The following is a 19,141-nucleotide window of genomic DNA, read 5'->3' on the forward strand; positions in this document are numbered from 1 at the left end:
GGAATATCTAGATATCCCTATATTTGTACAAGTGCACAAAGCATAGCGTTGGCACAGGAAGAATACAGAGACCTGGAGGAAAAGGAGGGGCGAAAAGGACTCCCGGCCTCTCAGCATTGGCTTTATGAGATGGGCAATAAGGCAGGGAAATTACTTGCCTCGCTGGCTCACTGTGAGGAAGACCAACACTGGATTTGAGAGATTAAATCCGAGACTGGACAGAAAGTTGATACCACCCCTGAGATAGCGCAAATATTCACAAATCATCTGGAAATTCTATCTCGCCCTCACCAAAACTACACAGAGGAGGAACTGGGGTTTTCGTAGGAGATGTACTCACTTCTTGCTTTACACCAGAAAAGAGGGCTAGATTAGATCACAAATTAAAAGGCATAGATTACAGAGGCCATACAACAGCTTAAGAGTGGGAAAAACCCAGGACCCAATGGGCTGCTTCCAGAGTTTTTTTAAAGTCTTGGTAATAAACTGTGTGAGCCCCTCTTACATATGTATTATGAAACCCAAACCACCTGCTGCTGTGCTTCCTATAGGACTATTTCTTTGCTAAATCTGGAGGCAAAAATACTCGTAGGTGTTGGCCAACCACCTATATTAATTCTTGGAAAGTGCTAAAAGATGCCTAATTTTTTTTGCAACGGACTTTTAAGCCTTAAGAAATTTTGCTTTATGTTTTTTAATGACATTTTAATAAGGAATATGCTACTTACCAGTATGCATCTGTTCTTGGCATGTAGGGCTGTTGACATTCATATGTGTGCCTAGATCGCCGCCTAGTGTTGGGTACGGATGATTGCATATTGTTGTCCTGGAAGAGTCTTCGCAGTATCACGAGATAGGTGGCGATATGAATGTCAGCAGCCCTACATGTCAAGAACAGATGCATACTGGTAAGTAGTATATTCCGTTCGAGGCATGTGGGCTGCTGAATTCATATCTGTGCATAGAATGTATAGCAGTCTCTCCCTTAGCGGTGGCTACCTGCGCCAGCTGCAGCAGTCTGAAACAGAGTTTTTAGAACAGCCTGTCCAGCAACAGCTTGCAGTTTTGAGAGTACATCAACACAATAGTGTTTTGTGAAAGTATGTATGGTTGTCCATGTGGCTGCTTTACATATTTCTTCTAGAGGAATGTTTCCTAGGAAAGCCATGGATGCCCCCATTTTGCGAGTAGAATGCGCTCTTGGGGGAACTGTTAAAGTGAGTTTTGCCTTAGAGATAACATATTTGAATGCACTTAACTATCCATCTGGCTAGTCCAGATTTAGAAATGGGGTTTCCTTTGTGTTGTGGTGAAAAAGCAACAAACAACTGTTTTGTCTTCCTGAAATCTTTTGTCCTGTCTGTGTAATATAGGAGAGCCCTCTTAACATCTAGTGTGTGTAGAACCTTTTCAGGAACGGACTGTGGTTTTGGGAAGAACACTGGAAGTTCTATTGGTTGATTGATGTGGAAGTGGGATACCACTTTTGGCATGAATTTAGGGTTTGTCCTAAGCACGACACTATTTGCGTGAATTTGGAAGAATGGTTCTTGAATAGTTAGGGCTTGCAGCTCGCTAACTCTTCTAAGTGAAGTAATCGCTACGAGAAAAGCCACCTTCCATGTTAAAAATTGTATTTCACACGAGTGTAAAGGTTCAAAAGAAGGTCCCATTAGTCTGGTTAAAACAACGTTTAGGTTCCAGACAGGTGAAGGTGGGTGTCTTGGGGGGATCACTCGTTTGAGCCCCTCCATGAATGCTTTAATTGTAGGCCCTCTGAAAAGCGAAAGGTGTTGCCTGTTCTGAAGGTAAGCTGCTATGGCAGCTAAGTTTATCCTAATGGATGTATAGGCTAGATTGCAGCGGTGTAGGTGCAAAAGATAGCATATGATATTTTGAGTTGATGCGTCTAGTGGGTTTATGTCATTGTTGTTACAGTAAATGACAAAACGTTTCCACTTTGCCGCATAGCATGCTCTTGTGGTAGGTCTTCTTGCCTCTTTGATAATGTTCATGCAGTCAGGAGCTAAGTTCAGGTAGCCAAACTCTAGGACTTCGGGAGCCAGATTGCAAGGTCCAGCTGCTGCGGATCTGGGTGCTGAATGTCTCCATGGCTCTGCGTTAAGAGACTGGATGTTAGTTTTAGTCTTTGATGAGGAACCACGGAAAGTTCAAGGAACGTGGTGTACCACGGTTGCCTCGCCCATGTTGGAGCAACCAGGATTAGCGTCATGGAGTGCTGGCTCAGTTTGCGTGCCACTAGCGGTATCAACGGTGCTGGTGGAAAAGCGTAGGCAAATTTGCCTGACCAGTTCATCCATATCGCATTGCACTGAGACTGCGGATGTGGGAACCTTGCGGCGAAGTACTGGCATTTTGCGTTTTCTTTTGTGGCGAACAGGTCTATCTCTGGTTGTCCCCACTGTTGGAAGTATGGTTGAAGCACTGTGGGATGAATCTCCCACTCGTGCATCTGTTGGCTGTGTCTGCTGAGCAGATCCGCTATTTGATTGTCCTTGCCTGGGAGATGTTCTGCCATGAGAAAAATGTTTCTTTGAATGGCCCACTTCCACATGCTCTGAGCTAGATGTGGCAGCTGTGGAGAGTGTGTTCCTCCCTGTTTCTGTATGTAGTACATCTCAGTCATGTTGTCCGTCCAAATCAACACAGTCTTGTTGCAGAGATGTACTTTGAAAGCTTTCATTGCCATAAAAATTGCCATCAGCTCCAGTAGGTTGATGTGCATTTTCTTTTGCTGTGTGGTCCATAAGCCCTGCACTGTGTGGTGGAGGACATGGGCTCCCCACCCTATCAGGGATGCGTCCGTCGTTAAGACTATTGGTGGTACAGGCTCTTGGAACAGTCGTCCCTTGCAAAGGTTTTGTGGAATCCACCAATGCAGAGAGTTGTATGCACGACTGGTCACCAACACTCGGTCGCTTAATTGTCCTTGAGCCTGGTTCCACTGACGTGCTAGGCACTCCTGCAGCGGACGCATGTGTAGTCTTGCGTGAGAGACTATGAAAATGCATGAGGCCATCATGCCTATTAGCTGCATAAACGCTCAGGCTGGGAGCGAGTGTTGGGGCCTGATCCTTTGGGTTAGCGTCTGAATGCTGTTCATTCTGACAGAATTTGGTTGTGCTTTCCCTGCCAGAGTGTCTATAGTCGGTCCCAGGTATTGTTGTACGTGGGCCGGCTGAAGATGGGACTTTGGATAGTTCCGCGAGAAACTTAAACTGTGCAGGAGGTGAATAGTGCGTGACATGTGGCCGGCACATTGCTGGGCTGACTGTGCTTGTATCAGCCAGTCGTCCAGATACGGATAGACATGAATATGCTGTCTTCTCAGATGTGCAGCTACTGTCGCTAGGCACTTGGTGAAAACTCTTGGGGCTGTTGTCACCCCAAAAGGAAGGACTTTGAATTAGTAGTGCTGATTTTGTACTGTAAACCTGAGATATTTCTTGTGTGCTGGGTGTACTGGTATATGGAAATATGAGTCTTTGAGGTCTAGTGTTGCGAGGAAGTCTCCTTGACGCAACAGTGGTAGCACCTGCTGTAGAGTGAGCATGTGGAAATGCTCTGATAAAATGTATTGGTTTAGGGGCCTGAGGTCCAAAATTGGTCTGAGAGACCCGTCCTTTTTGGGGATTAGAAATTACAGTGAGTACACCACTGAACCCTGGTGTTCTAAGGGTACCAGTTCTATGGCCCCTTTTTGTAGCATGTTGATGACTTCCTGCTGCAATAAGTGTAGGTGTTCTGCGGACATAGGACGGTGTCTTGGGGGAATGTTGGGTGGTGTGGAGGTCAATTCTAGGCAATAGCCATACTGGATAATTTGCCTCACCCACTTGTCTGTGGTTATGTTTTCCCAGACTTGCAGGAACTGCTGTAATCTTCCCCCGACCGGTGTTACATGGTCTGGGGGTATTGACAGAAAGTCACTATTTGGTATTGGTAGAGGATCTGGTGGTGTTATTCCCTCGTCCTCTACCCTTGCGGTTATTGCCACGGTATCCACCTGTACTGTTCTTGTTGTAGGTGTTTTGTGTGTTCCCCTTGTTATATGAGGTTTGCTGTGTTGAGCCTGCTCTTGCAGCTCCTCTGTTGCCGGAGCGACGAAAGGAGCCACCTCTGTATTGTTGTGACTGCAAGGCTCCCATAGACTTGGCAGTCTCGGTATCCTCCTTCATTTGGTCTAGTATTGTGTCCACATTAGGGCCAAACAAATAATCAGGGTTCACGGGTTGATTGAGTAAAGTGCTCTGAACCTCATTTTTAACCCCAGATATGCGGAGCCACGCATGTCGTCTAAGCATGACACTGGTATTAATAGCCCTGGCTGCTGTGTCTGCCGCATCTAGCACACACTTGATGGAGGCGTTAGATATGAGCTTTCCCTCTTGTATTACGTATTCTGCCTGTTCCTTATAAAGGTCAGGCAGATGCTGGAGAATCTGCTCTAGTGTGTCGTAATGGGCCCTGTCATACCTGGCTAACAGGGCTTGTGTGTTTGAAATTCTCCATATATAAGCTGCTTGAGCAGCAACCCTTTTGCCCGAGGCCTCCAGAATCCTAGACTCCTTGTCTGGAGGTGGAGCCTCGCCAGTAGTCAGCGAATTTGCACGTTTGCATGCATTGGATACTACCAAAGAGTCTAAAGGTAGCTGTCCCTTAATGTAGGTAGGGTCCACTGGGGCTGGCCTATATTTCTTCTCTATCCTGGGGTTAATGACTCGTGCCCTGGTTGTTTCCTTAAATATGTCCCCTGCGTGTTTAAGCACCCCCTTTAACATTGGCAATGTTTTCACTGATCTTTCAGAGGTGTTGAAAGTATCAAAAAGGAAGTCTTAGTCAATAGGGTCTGCATGCATTTCCACGTGGTGGTTGTATGCTGCTCTTTCTAGCAATGCATTGAAAGCAGCTGTGTCCTCTGTAGGCGACGTTTTTACAGGGTATGCAGCATTGTCTTGCATGGGCTGAGAGTCTACAGGATCTACAGGGTCAGACCATTGTTGAGATTGGTTGTCCTGGTCATTGGCCACAGGATAATTATAAAGTTCATTATCCTCATATTCCACATCCTCATCTGCGTGTGTGGGAGAATATGTATAAGTCTCTTGCACATGTGGTCTGATAGGCTCAAAGAGAGTAGGAGATGTAGAAGAGTCTCTTTTCTTCTTTAGTGGTATGTTATAGGTTTCAGCATAAGTGTCTGGTCTGATTTTCCTTTTTAATAGGGTAACTCTGCCAGTATCGGGGCCGACGTACAACTTGGATTGTTCTTCTGTCGAGGGCTCTTGCTCTTCATGTGCTTGAGCTCTTTTCCCCGTTATTGCCTTCTTTGTTGGCGTCGGGTCGATTTCCGTTGTTGGTTCGACCGTTTTTTGCCTCATGTGCGTTGGAAGTCCAAATTTTATCGGTCAAAGGGACTTTTGTGCCTCCACAATCTTTTTCAGCTGGATGAACAACTTTGGTGCCGAAATTGTTATCGATCCGACCGTTTTCTTTGGTTCGATAATCACTTTTTGGCCTTGTGTCATCTTCGAAGCCTGCTGCTTCGGAGCGACGATTTGTTGCCTCGGCTCGACGGACCCCTTCGCCTCGATCCTTGCCTTCGGGTCGAGTGTCTTTGTCTGCACCGTCTTCGGCTTGTCGACTTTCTGCTTGGGTTCGACAACCATCTTCTTTATGTTGCCTGGCGTCGACATCAATCTTGTCGGTTCGACAGCCTTCAGCTTAGGCATGTCTCTGGGTGCACTTGCTCTCAGCTCGACAACCCTCATATGCGACCCAGCCGGGTCGACGGCCATTTTGTTTTTGGTCGGCGCCGATGGATCCGCACCTCTCGGTCCGAAGACTGTAAAGTCTATCAGTTTCGGTTTCTGTTTTGCTTCCTTCACTTTCTGTTTCAATATTACCAAGGAATGGTAATGTTGCAGTGATGGCTCTTGTCTTATATTCTTAGCCGGGCTGAATTGCGGGGCTATAGAATCGATGTTAGGATCTTGGCTAAGGCCTTCCGGCGATGCCTCGACCTGAACCTCTGGAAGCGTATCAGTAACAGTACTGGGCTCCGTACTCACGGTTGGCCCCGTGTCCTCGCCGGAGTCGTCCTCGACGGCTCCTATGCCTGGATCGTCGTCTCCTACCTCGACGATGTCGTCTTCTTCGTCGACGTAGTAGCTGGAGTCATGTTCCGACCCCTGCTATAACTGTTGGTCTGAGTCCTCAGCTTCAACGACTTCCTTGTCGTCTTGAAAGATGTTCTCCGGCTCAGGCGCTAGCTTCTGCATCGTCTGCCTCGCTGCTCTTCGAAGCCGAAGTGTCTTCTTCGAACGGAACTGCGCACCAGCTAAGCAGTCGGCTTCATTGTGTTACGGAGATAAACACTTGTTACACACAGGGTGTTTATCTATGTGTGGAAATTTCGAGTTACAGTTGGGGCATCTTTTGAATGGACTTCGTTCCATCGACGATCGGCCCTTTGGTGTCGAAAAGGCCACGCAGCTCGATTCAACGTTCCGAGTAGAAACTACAGAAATAAAGTTATCGGTACCGATCGCAATAACAATACCAACGCACCCGAAGGCCTTTTAGAAAAGTTTTTTATCGATTCCGAACTCCGAGTTGGAAATCACATCCGAACCCAATGGCGGAAAAAAAAAATCTAAGGATGGAGAGGATGCCCATGCGCACTGTAGTCCAGGGGAGGAGCCACCTATCTCTACTATATGTAGCCGATTGCAATGGTTTTAATTAACTGAGCAATAAAAGAATTACTTACTTACTATATGGAGTAGGTGACATTTTGATTACTCTGGACCAATCTGAGTTTATGCAACACAGAGCCACACAACAATCTTCGGCACCGATAAGGCATACTTGAGCAAAGTAGAACCCTCCAGTCGAATCTCCCTAAATGCCAAAAAGGCATTTGATTCGCTTGAGTGGCCCTACCGGATGTTGGTGCTCAGAAAAAGGGGCTTCAAACCACAGTTTACTGCATGGGTCTAGCTACTATATACAGCACCACTGGCTAGAGTGCAAGTTGATAAGACACTGTCGTAGGCATTTCGATTGTAAAGGGGAACTAGACAGGGATGCCCACTATCTCCCCTGCTGTTTACCCTAGCTGTTGAGCCCTTAGCAGAATCGATGAGGAAAGATGTACTACGGAGGGGTACAAGATTGGACTCCGGTTGGGAAAACATGATCTCCCTTTACGTGGACAGCATATTACTGTATGTGGCGGATCACAAGCACTGCATCTTCAAAGAACGGGAAATCTTAAATATATTTGCAATAGACTCTGGGATTAACATGAACTGGCACAAGTCGGTGGCATATTCACCCACAGATTGATGTTCCCCAGAAGGCTAGGGATGCCTGCTGCAGTGGTTAATTTGGGGTTCAAGTATCTGGGTATTTTTATAACCAGGGTCCCCAAAGACTTCATTTATCACAATGTGGAGCGGCTCCTCACCCAATACAAAACAGATGTGACCCAGTGGAGGAAGATGCAACTATCCTTGTTTTGAAGGGCGGCATTCTAAAAAATGATATTTCAGCCTACATTTCTTTATGTCCAACAAAACATGACGTAGATGGTCCCACAGGCTTTATTGCAAGCAGCGCAGAAGGTCTGTTGTGTGAAGAGGACCCCCCTAGGATCACATTGCCCACCCTAATGCATGTTCCTTATGAGGGAGGTAATACCCTGCTCAGTCTTAAACTGTAGAACTAGGCAGCAGAACTAATGGTGAATAATGACTGAGAATTCGCCATGCAGCAAGATCTGGGATAACAGAGGGCCTTATATAGCCAGGATAACCCACACAGACATCAGAACCCCAGAGCGACAGTGGTCCAGATATGGAAAGGTGCGATGAGGGCAATGGGTTGGAAGGGGGAAGTTAACCTAGAAACTCTCTAATGGGACTCAATCTAATTAATTGACCTAAAAAGAATGGAAGGTTAGGGACACTAGGATCGGATAGGTATATCTATAATAGGAGACCTCTGGGTGGCGCAGGGAATGCTATTGTTTGAGGAACTTCAGGTGCTGTAGGAGTTGGCGGATTCCCAGAGCATGAAATACATTCAGGTAAAACACGCCCGATGGGATACACCACACAAAGGGTAGAAATGACTGACGAAATCAGCATGCAATTTCATAAATTTATAAGCCATTGATGCGGAACTGTTTGCAAGCCCTGTAAAGATTACAAGGCAGGTGGGAACAGGCCCTGGGTGTAATTTGGGAAGAAGCATACAAATACCCCTAGAGAGGTCGCAATTAGAGCGGAATTCTACCCAATACAACTCAAGTTACTCTGTCGTGCATATTACCCCCCCAACGAATTATTATTATTATTATTATTTATTAGAAAAGTTTTATATAGCGCTGGCTAGACCCGGAGGTATCAGAGCGCTTTACAAGAGGATCAGTGAGTTACAGGTTACATAGTAGTGATATTTTCCCATTGAAGTGGGTAATGCACTATTCTGCCTCTCACTGGTGTTGTGTGGGAGTCTTCATTTGTGGGGAAGTTACTTGAAGTTTTCACCTCTCCACCCTCCCCTTGAGGGTTGTACCCTAGCTCTTTCTCTACCATGAAAGGACTGTTTTGGTTGCTGCTGCCAGGATTGGTATGCGGACTCCCAGTTCTATTGCTGTCCGTTGCACTGTGGTTGATCTTGTTGCCCTGTTGAGAAGACCCCCCTTTCTGTGGGTCTTCTGAAGTTAAATCCTCCTCTTTTGAAGGTGCCCCTCTGTTGCAGAGTCCCCATAGCCCTGGCCATTTCACTGTCCTTTTTTATTTGATCAGTGCTGAAATGGGACCCAGATTCACAATGTGGGAATATCCGAGATTTCTTTCTGGCAAGGCATACATGGATATCCGGAGTGGGTGGCAGGACAACCAGCCGGTTAATCCAACAGCGCAGGTAATATGTGCAAGCAATATTTCATAGAATATAGGGAGAGCAGACAATATCCCAGTACTACCTTCTATTTTGTAATATAGCATTAATGGTGGCCAGAAGGGACATTACACTATTGTGGGGAAAAGGGACTGTACCCCGGACAACTCAGTATGCTTGGAGCATGGACTGGTACACGTTAGTAGAAAAAAACTGTATACCAAGCATGTGGGTGACCAAGGAAATTTGACAACACATAGGGCCCATGGAAGGAAGCACGGGCTCTAGAGATATTAAGTAGGGTTTGCCTTATAACGCTGCTGGAGGGGCCAGGCATACTACAACACATACTCAGCCTATGCCGGAGGGGTCCTGATATGGATTCGAGTGAGTGTACCCTTCCAACTAGTTGGTAAATTTTTGGACCCGGAGGGCAGATACGTAGATGTGTGAACATTCTCAGACTTTTTAAATCAATTCTAGAGTTAAGCAAACTGGCATCTAGCGACATAATATCTATTGGATTTACACCTAGCAACAGCAACTGATCAATTGAAACCACCTTGATAACCTTGGCAACCGAAGCAATAAAGGACCTGGTACTAACACAGACAGAGCAATTCAGCAGCTGGGGCATAAATCTAGTAACACCTACCGACCTTCGGTACCCCTCAATTCTGACTAGTGCCTTGGTTCCTGCAAACCAATCAGTAAACCCACCATTTTTGATATTGAGTTCAGCTCGAAGCAGCTCTCTAACAGAGTCTGGTGAGTCTGTCACAGAGAGCCAACCTACTGTAAAGCCTGATTGTGACTGGCTGCCAGGGGCCCCTGTTCCGAGGCCATAAAGACTGAAATATTATCCGCTCCAGCTTGTTGATATGTTCCTGGAACATTAGTGGCCTTGACGCGAAACTTCAATCCCCAGACAGTCTGGAAATCCTGAAAAAAAATAACATCATACTTCTCCAGGAAACCTGGTCTGTATCAAGTTCCCCTATTGAAGGTTATCTTGAATTTAGGTTACCAGCAAAAAAAATGCACAAGCTTGGCCGGCCACGCGGCGGCCTTTCGATCTAAGTCGCCTGTAAATTATCTTTGAACATTAAAGCGTTGGAATTCAATGAAGACTGGATTACTGGCATCAGAATCAGCAGTCCAAACTCAGCCAGACAACTTTTTCTGCTTAATATTTATGTTGCACCTTATTCTAGCAAGAAAAAGGAAAAATTTGACCGACTGATTGACATCTTGTCCAACATGATAAAAGCCCATGGTGCAGTCCCATGCTTAATTTCTGGAGATTTTAATACCGATTTACACCTAACCACCCAAGATGAATATAATGAAATACTCCCTGCCGTACCACCGTACCTAGTCCCCCTTCTCAAATCATCAGGCCAAGCAAGTTGGGTGAATATGCTGGGTTTCACTGTATTGAATGGGAGATTTTCTATGGATTCTCCACCAGCCTGGACTCGATCTAACGGCCTCTCCTACTCATTCCTCGATTACACGCTTGGAAACTTCGAAATACTCCCCTAATAGAGAACTTTTATATTGCACCTCCGGGTTTCAGTGACCATCGCCCCCAAATAATTGGCTTATCCCTCAACGTTGCTCATCATTCAGCAACAGCTCACACTACAACTGGCATACGCACAGAGAACCTCAAAAGATCGAAATGGACGGCTCATCTACTCCCTGCAATAATGGACAAATGTAGATCTCTCCTAGGAGAATGGAGCACAGGTAAGGTTGATCCAATTAAAATATGGGAGCTCCTCGTCCAACAATTGTTGAGTCAATTTCCACTTTCAGTACGCAAATCTCCATACCCTGTAAATCCCCCATTTTAGCAGAGACAAAAAAATTAAAGACCAAACGCAATGCAGCATTACGTTCCACCAGGAAACTCCCGGGTGATGTTCATGCATTCGCTGTCTACAAGCAAGCTCAGAAAGCATTGAGAACATCAGTTATCAGGGACAAACACACAGCTACCGACCAGTTCTGGTTGAAACTGGTCCACGCCAGCAAAAACTCCAATCCCAAACCCTTTTGGACACTGGTGAATAGGACACTGGGCGCAACCGGCCAATGCAGCGCCAAGATAAGTGAACCTGAATGGGCCCTTTTTCTAACCGAGCACTTTCAAGATCAAAATAAAGAAAGGGATCAATTGAACATCACATCACCATGGAACACAAAAAGAAATAGCACATTAATCATAAATGATATTCCCAGTGTCTTTACCTCACTTATTAATAAAGAGGAAATGACGTTCCAGCAAGACCCTTTACTTTCAAACTTCTGGTTTTCTTATGAAGGCATGAGACAAAATATTACTGGCCGTATTACCAATGCCCGTTCGGATCGGGCCCAGGCCCTAATGGGCTCCCACAAGCGCTGATTAAAGCTGATCCTATGCTTTGGTCTGAACATCTGGCCCCACTATTTTTGCATTGCCAACACACCTACGATATACCAGATTCATGGAAAGCAGCAATAATGCACCCAATTTTTAAAGGAGGCAGAAGAGCAGATCCTAAAAACTACAGGATGATAGCACTCCTAGACGTAGACTCCAAGTATTTCGCCAGCCTCTTGTTGGAAGATCTGTCGTCCTGGGCGCTAAAAACTCAGTGGCTGCCATTTAATCAGACTGGCTTTGCGGCCAAATCGGACACTACTAGCAACCTACTGGCCCTATCTATACTTCTGGAGAAAGCAGCATCCTTAAAAATGCCATTGCACTGCTGCTTTGTTGACTTTAAAGCGGCCTTCGACCGGGTGCCTAGGGATCTTTTATGGAACAAATTACAAAAATGGGGAATTCGAGTGTCCTGTTAAAATTAATAATCAAACTTCATTCAAACACCTGGATTCGCATCAAATTGGGCGACGGGTCGCACGTCTCAAGAAAAATACAGACTCTCTGTGGAGTCAAACAAGGGTGTGTGTTGGCCCCTCTTTTGTTTATTCTCTTTATTTCGGACTTATCCCATCTATTGGACAAGGTCAACTCTCATCCCCCCTCACTTTGTGGATCCCGAATTAGCAACTTGCTTTATGCCGACGATCTTGTCTTGTTCAGCCAAACGAGGGTCGGTTTACAAAGACTTCTTGACCAACTGCTTTCTTTTACATCAAGTAATGCTCTGGAATTAAATCTCTCAAAAACGAAAGCTATCACCTTCGGGAATCGGAAGCAACAAACTGGTGGGTGGTTCTTTGACGGCAAAAAATTGAAACTGTGACATCATATAAATATCTGGGTATTCACAAGGATTCCAAGGGCTCTTTTGTAAAATAGAAAGAAGCAGTCAAAGCAAAAGCATTTTCCCTAGAAGCAGCAATGATGAAAGTTTTGGCACAGTTACTTGGCCCAAGCTTATCCCCCCCCTCCTGACAATTATGAAGGCAAAGGTTACAAACTGTTTACCCTACGGCCAAGAAATAATGTTGGGGAGCGACTCGTCAATACTGAATAAAACAACAACCAGAATTTACAAACGAGGCTGGCACCTTCCGAAATCTGCTTCTCCAGGTCAGATCAGGCTCGAGCTCGGCCTTCCGAGCCATGAGGGCGTCGGTGCAGGTGCATTCATCAAGTTGTGCCACAGACTGCGTAATTCAAGGGAAGGAAGCCTGAAGACCAAGTAGTGGCAAGAAATATCAGCAGGTTACCCCAGTCAAAAACATCAATGTTTTCTTGACCACTCTTTAAAACTGCTTGATGCCACGGATTATTGGGGAACCAATCCGCCCCAGCAGGCACTTAAATTGTCCATTAAAAGAAGTGTTCGCCTCTGCTCTTTCCATCAGGACAGGGCACAATTGTCTAAACGAAAACATGCCTGGTCGATAATCACTGAGCTCACACCCAGATCAGAGGCCCCATATCTTTCAAGCACCTATGCAGCTGTTTGGAAGAAAAGATTTATGGCCCTGAGGATGGGTGAATGGCCATTTTTAAAACACTTGCCTGCATGGCGTTGTTCAAATGAGGACACTAATTGTAGGGGCTGTGGTCATTACACGGAATCAATTGAGCATGTGGTGTGTGTTTGCCCAGCCGTTCTCAAAGATAGAAGGCGGTTGTTGCGAGGGGAATGGATCAAGCACAGCGTTGGATCATGCCCGCAAGCCATTATATCAGCAATGAACCTCTACAACACAATGCTAAATGCTAAGTTCGCAACATTTGTTTTCCAAATTGCAAAGAAACTTAACTTTGTGGGTATGCAGGAACCATCGCCGCAATCTTCAGTTTCATGACTGGTCTGGAACCCCCCGTCCCCTATTTAATTCCAAGACTCTTACTGGTGGAGCACTTGTATGTTTTACTGAAAGTCGGGGCGGGTTTTACACTCACCAGTAATGTCATTACGTTTTTTAAACATATTTTAGCTGCTTCTTGTGTGAAAATAATAACAATAATTATTTATACATACTATTGCATTTCGTTAAAAAACGTAATTTTTTTTGTTGCATTAAGATGAAACGTATTTTTCGTTTGTTTTTAAATTGTCATGATTTTAAGTATTTGAACAATAAACAATAATCACAGGATGTGTGGGTAAGTCTGGCAGGCAGGGATCGAACCATAATCATTATCTATGCCCCAAACACAGATCAAAGTGCCTTCCTAGACGGCCTGTTGAAACCCTTGGTATCATACTTAACTCATTCGTCTATAATTGGGGTGGGCCTTTAACTGCATAGCAGATACCCAGAGGGAATGATCAAACCCTCCGCTGCGCAACTTTCAGACTATTCGCACGGGCCACGCATTTGGGACTGGCAACATCACTGGGGGCTCATAGACTCCTGGAGATGGCTGCACCCACAAGAACGGGATTATTCCTTTTTCTCTGGTCTTCATGAAGTCCACGTCTGTCTTGACGCATTGCTCTGTACCCCAGACATCGACAGCTTAGTATATACAGTGGAATATATAGCCTGCACTACATCAGACCATAACCCTGTTTTACGCCTAAATTGGTCCCAAGCTAGACCCTCTATCCCTAACTGGAGACTAAAACCGAAGTCCTTCGAGGACCAGGTATTTCGTGAAACGATTAGAGATGAAAATACTTTTCATTCATATCAGATCTATTTAAATGCCACCCAAAAAAAGAACTTGCATTCCTCATCAAATGGATACTAACCTAGACAACCCTGCAGACAGTGCTTTGCTGGTCTTACTACTAACCTCTGCAACCAAAATAGTCCTCCCCAACTGGAAAAACACACACAAAGCTTCCTTTAACAGCTGGGTCTCACACATCAGAGGTGCAGACAATATCTCCCTCCAACACTCACCATGGAAGACTCCCTCTAAACCCATTTGAGATACCCTGGACAACTACTTTGCGTCCAACAAACTACCCTAAACACTCATAAATAACCCTCCTTCAATCCCAAAACTTACTATCACCCACCCTTACTCACCTCATGTTTAACACAATAGCTCTCTTCATTTGCCCTCAACAAATGACGCAGAGGTTAAACTGTACTTAAGCCTTGGAGAAAACTGAATTCAATGCCCCCCAGAATATACAAATCTTTTATACAACAATCTGGCTTAACTTATTCTAGACATAAATGGCACTGCTTAATTATAACTCAACATATTAAGCTCTAAGATACTGTCCTCGTTACCTAGGGGCCTCTAAATCTTTCACATCAACAGCCGAGTTCCAACTACAATCAAGTATTCTTCATTGACCCACTGCTGTCTCTACGTTTTTTTTATATGTACCAGACCAAGAAATTTCCTATACTATGCAAGGCCATCTCTCAGAACTGTATCTGTATATTCCTCCCTCTCTCCCAAACTGCTTTTACCCCTTCTTTTCATTTCACTTTGTAGAAGCCTTCACTTTCTGAATGTGAAATGTTATATTATGATCATATGATTCACTGTAGTCTGTTATGTTTTAGCTTATCAATATATGTTTGTTTTAGGTTTTTTATGGGTTGTGTTGGATCTAGGTTTGTATTTTTATTACTCATGCAAAATCTGTAAAATATCATGAAATTAGAAAAGACTTCAGTGTTTTGCAATCAAAGCTGGAACGGCCTCCTCACCCCAAATAGAGTGGGATGCCTTTAAGGCGGTTCTCCATGGTTAATGCCTAGCTGAGCCAAAGGGGATTAGACACACACTCCTGGTAGATGTTACAACTGCTGAGCACGTCCTAAGGGATGTAAAAATCCAGAGACCAGGGCAAACCGAATTACAACCTGCTCTTTTTGGGGCTAGAGAGACGGTAGCAGACAGATGGAACAGCTTCAGTGCTTTGACTTTAAGCAGTATATGGATCGGACGCACGGTGAGCGAGACAAATCAGGTTTCCTTCTGGCCTGGCAAGCTAATCCGACCAAACGTGGCTCGCCTATAGTGGAAATAGCAGGCAGGGGTGGGGACAGAATATACTCCCAGGTGGGGATTAATGACCTTGTTACCCAATAATACACGGCCCTGTACAAAAATGTCACAATTAGGACATTACAGTGACACAGGCATTGCTTGGAGCGCTGTGCCTTTTACGACCCGAGTTGGAGGAGTTGGGCAGTGACATCACATCACAAGCGATTAAGGGAGCCGGCAACAAGCCCCAGGGTCAGATGGCTTCCCAGTTCGATCCATCCGTTCCTATGTGGAGTTTTGGAAAACTTTTATCGCTTTCAGTGGCAGGCCGAGTAGCAGTTTTGAAGATAGAGGCCCTTCCACATCTCCTATTTTTTCGGCACACTCCCGGAATCGGTAACGCTAGCAATATTTGGGACCTTCTTTCATTACTACCATTAAATGAGGTGCAGGCTGTAAGCGAGTCGCATTGTCTACGTTGCAGCACTCTATGGAGCCTGGAGAGATGGCCCCGGACTTTGAGGGGTATTATGTGGCAGCCCAACTTCACTGGTTAAACAACTGGTTGGTGAGCAGACGTGGCCTGACTTGGGCTCCTGGCCCATTTGTACAGACACTTTCTGACAACTCTAGGGTATTGCTGAGAGTGAGACGATCCGCTCACAATCATATCCTGGAGTTTCGGTGATGGCTAGGTGCTGGAACAGGTGCTTGAACAAAGCATTTAGTAATGTAGCGTACTCTCTTGAACTAACTCTCTGTCTACTGTAAGGACTGACCCATGGAGGGAGCTGGGGGGTCTTGACATTTGGACTGAAGAAGGGGCGACAAAGGTGGGGACCTCCTTCGAGACTCGGAGCTGCTTCCTTCTGAGGAGTTCTGGGTGGAATTCGATCTGATGCAGAGACATTTTCTCCTACACAGGACACTCACAATGGTGCTATGAAAACATTGGGGCACTGACTCCTCCAAGCCCCGCTCATTACAGTGCTGTCAATATGTAGTAACCTCTGTTGGTACCATTAAGGCAGTTTCATGCCTCTATGGAGTGATACGTGAGGACTTTCTACAACCGCTAGAACACATGAGATCACAATGGGAGGAGGACCTGGTAGTCCCTATTACTACCAAAGATTGGGACAGTTTCCTAGGGAGGACACTGAAAGTCTCCAGGAATGCACACTTTAAGTTAATCAATTATTATGTCCTTCACAGGTCATACCTCATCCAAGAGAGAATAGGTAGATATTTTCACCTGGCTCATGCGGCCTGTCCTAGATGCGAGAGGAGCTCATATCCTACACGTTCCGGTCCTTCCCCTCACTGCATACTTTTTTGGGAAGAGGTCACAATTACTATTGAGGTAGTTTTTGAGAAGGACATTCCTTGCTCCCCTGGCCACTGTCTCCTGGGATGGTTACCCCACACGTCCAAAACTAAAGTCAGAAGTAAGTATTAAGACTAGCCGAGCGGGAGGACTAGAAAACTAACATGGCGAAAGAAATGAAGAAATGGGCGGGCTGCGAAGGGAAGGTTACTCCTGAGAGAAGCCAGACGTGGGTTGGGAACAATAGACGCAGCCCATGCTTGGGACGCCCTGGTGGGTTGCTTTGCTACCCCAGAGCCTGTACCCCCATGGTTTCTCTAGCAAGATCACCAAGATTAACTTAGGGGTGAGATGTGTTTCACCCTTATGTCTATTTCGAACACCTTATGGCTCCTACCAGCCCTTGACATCAGAGATCACACCCCCTACCACGCCCATCGCCTTGGAGCACTTAGCTGCTACGCTCTCATTTACCGACTGTGTAATGTTGTACTGACTCTTTAGGGGGGAGGAGAGTGGAAGTTGTTTGCAATTGTCTGTGCTGAGGCCAGTACCTTTCCACAATATGTATGCACAATATGATAAAGGAGTTCATAGTTTGCAAACACACAAAAAAAAGTTTGCTTAAAAAAAAATCAGTAGCCCTCAACCACCACACAGGGAATTGCAGCAGGTGGACAAATAGACTGCACACCAGGAACTAATGTGCTGTGTTGCCAATCAGCTTCAGCGCTAATACTTTCAGTACAAACCATGAGCAACTGGATAGGACATACGAGAGCCTGAAGTATTGCATCCTTTAGAAAACATTGCACACTAACCTAGCAGAGGAAACCTGGCAGCTGCAGAGTCCTTACCTTCAAGAGGCCTTTGCAACTGTGACTGGCGATAGAACAGCATGTATGCACTCTCCTTGCCCTGGAATTGTTTCTTGATATCCTCCTCCGTAATTGGTTGCACGGAAGAGTCATTGAAGTCAAACCACTGACTGGAGCTGTCCCTCAGCTGCTCTGGCACACTCCCAAGATCCGGCTGGAGGTGGATGCTTGGGGCCACATCTGTCACTGGAGCATTTCCTGTAAGTGGAAGGGTCTGGTCTGATGGGCAAAGGCTGACTCTGTTCCCATCCGAAGTTAAAAGGAACAATGAGGGATGATCCTGTAGGAACTGCAATAAACAAGTTACTAGTAAAACACAAACAGAGTATCGAATATGTTACTTACCAGTATGCATCTGTTCTTGGCATGTAGGGCTGCTGACATTCATATCTGTGCATAGATCGCCGCCTAGTGTTGGGTCCGGATGATTGCACATTCTTGTCCTGGAAGAGTCCTTGAAGTATCACGAGATAGGTGGCTCCACCCCTGAACTACAGTGCGCATGGGCAACCTCTCCATCCTCAGATTGTTTTTCGCCATTGTGGCAGAGATGGAGTATAATACAGTGAATGATGTCCATGCTACATAGTAATTCTGAATGCTACAGCTGCTACAGGCATTTTGCGTTTTGAAAGCTTTCATCGCCATGAAGATTGCCATCAGTTCCAGAAGGTTGATGTGCATCTTCTTTTGCTGTGCTGTCCATAGTCCCTGCACTGTGTAGTGTAATACATGTGCTCCCCATCCCTGGAGAGACGCGTCCGTTGTCAATATAATCTGTGGCACAGGCTCTTGGAACGGTCGGCCTTTGCAAAGGTTTTGTGTGTTCCACCAATGCAGAGAGTTGAATGCCCGACCGCTCACCAACACTAGGTCTTTTAACTGTCCTTGAGCCTGATTCCACTGACGTGCCGAGCACTCCTGAAGCGGACGCATATGTAGTCTCGCGTGCGGGACTATGAAGAAGCAGGAGGCCATCATGCCTATCAACTGCATGAACACTTTTGCTGGAAGCGAGTGTTGAGGTCTGAATTTTTGTATCAGCAATTGCATGCTGTTTATTCTCGCTGAATTTGGCTGAGCTTTGGCTGCCAGTGTTTATTGTCGCGCCCAGGTACTGTCGCACGTGAGCGGGCCGAAGATGTGACTTTGGATAATTCAGCGAGAATCCCAGACTGTGAAGAAGATGAATGGTGTGGGACATGTGGCTGGCACACAGCTGGGCCGTCTTTGCTTGAATAAGCCAGTCGTCCAGATAAGGGTAGACATGTTTGTGCTGTCTCCTTAGGTGTGCTGCAACTGTCGCCAGGCACTTTGTGAACACCCTGGGTGCCGTCGTTACTCCAAAAGGGAGGACTTTGAACTGATAATGTTGATTTTGAATAGTGAACCTGAGATACTGTCTGTGTGATGGGTGTATGGGTATATGGAAATACGCATCTTTTAGATCCAGTGTTGCGAGGAAGTCTCCCTGACTGAGTAACGGCAGGACCTGTTGTAAGGTGAGCATATGAAAATGCTCTGACAGAATGTAACTGTTTAGAGGCCTGAGGTCCAGTATAGGTCTGGGAGACCCGTCCTTTTTGGGTATTAGAAAGTACAGGGAGTACATCCCTGAGCCATGTT

The 19,141-nt window shown here is 45.7% G+C and overlaps 1 protein-coding gene across 7 annotated transcripts in view; it reads right to left on the reverse strand.

Moving 5' to 3' along the window:
• USP40 (ubiquitin specific peptidase 40) overlaps positions 1-19,141 on the reverse strand; it is a 703,484-nt gene that overhangs the window by 460,606 nt on the left and 223,737 nt on the right. For all 7 annotated transcript variants that reach the window (XM_086956273.1, XM_086956270.1, XM_086956267.1 and 4 more), the window contains one exon: positions 17,495-17,804. In XM_086956273.1, the coding sequence (XP_086812399.1) occupies positions 17,495-17,804 (310 nt within the window). The remainder of the gene's footprint in view (positions 1-17,494; positions 17,805-19,141) is intronic.

This window comes from Lissotriton vulgaris, chromosome 2_1 (genome assembly GCF_964263255.1).
Source record: "Lissotriton vulgaris chromosome 2_1, aLisVul1.2, whole genome shotgun sequence".
In the NCBI taxonomy this organism is placed as follows: Eukaryota; Metazoa; Chordata; class Amphibia; order Caudata; family Salamandridae; genus Lissotriton; species Lissotriton vulgaris.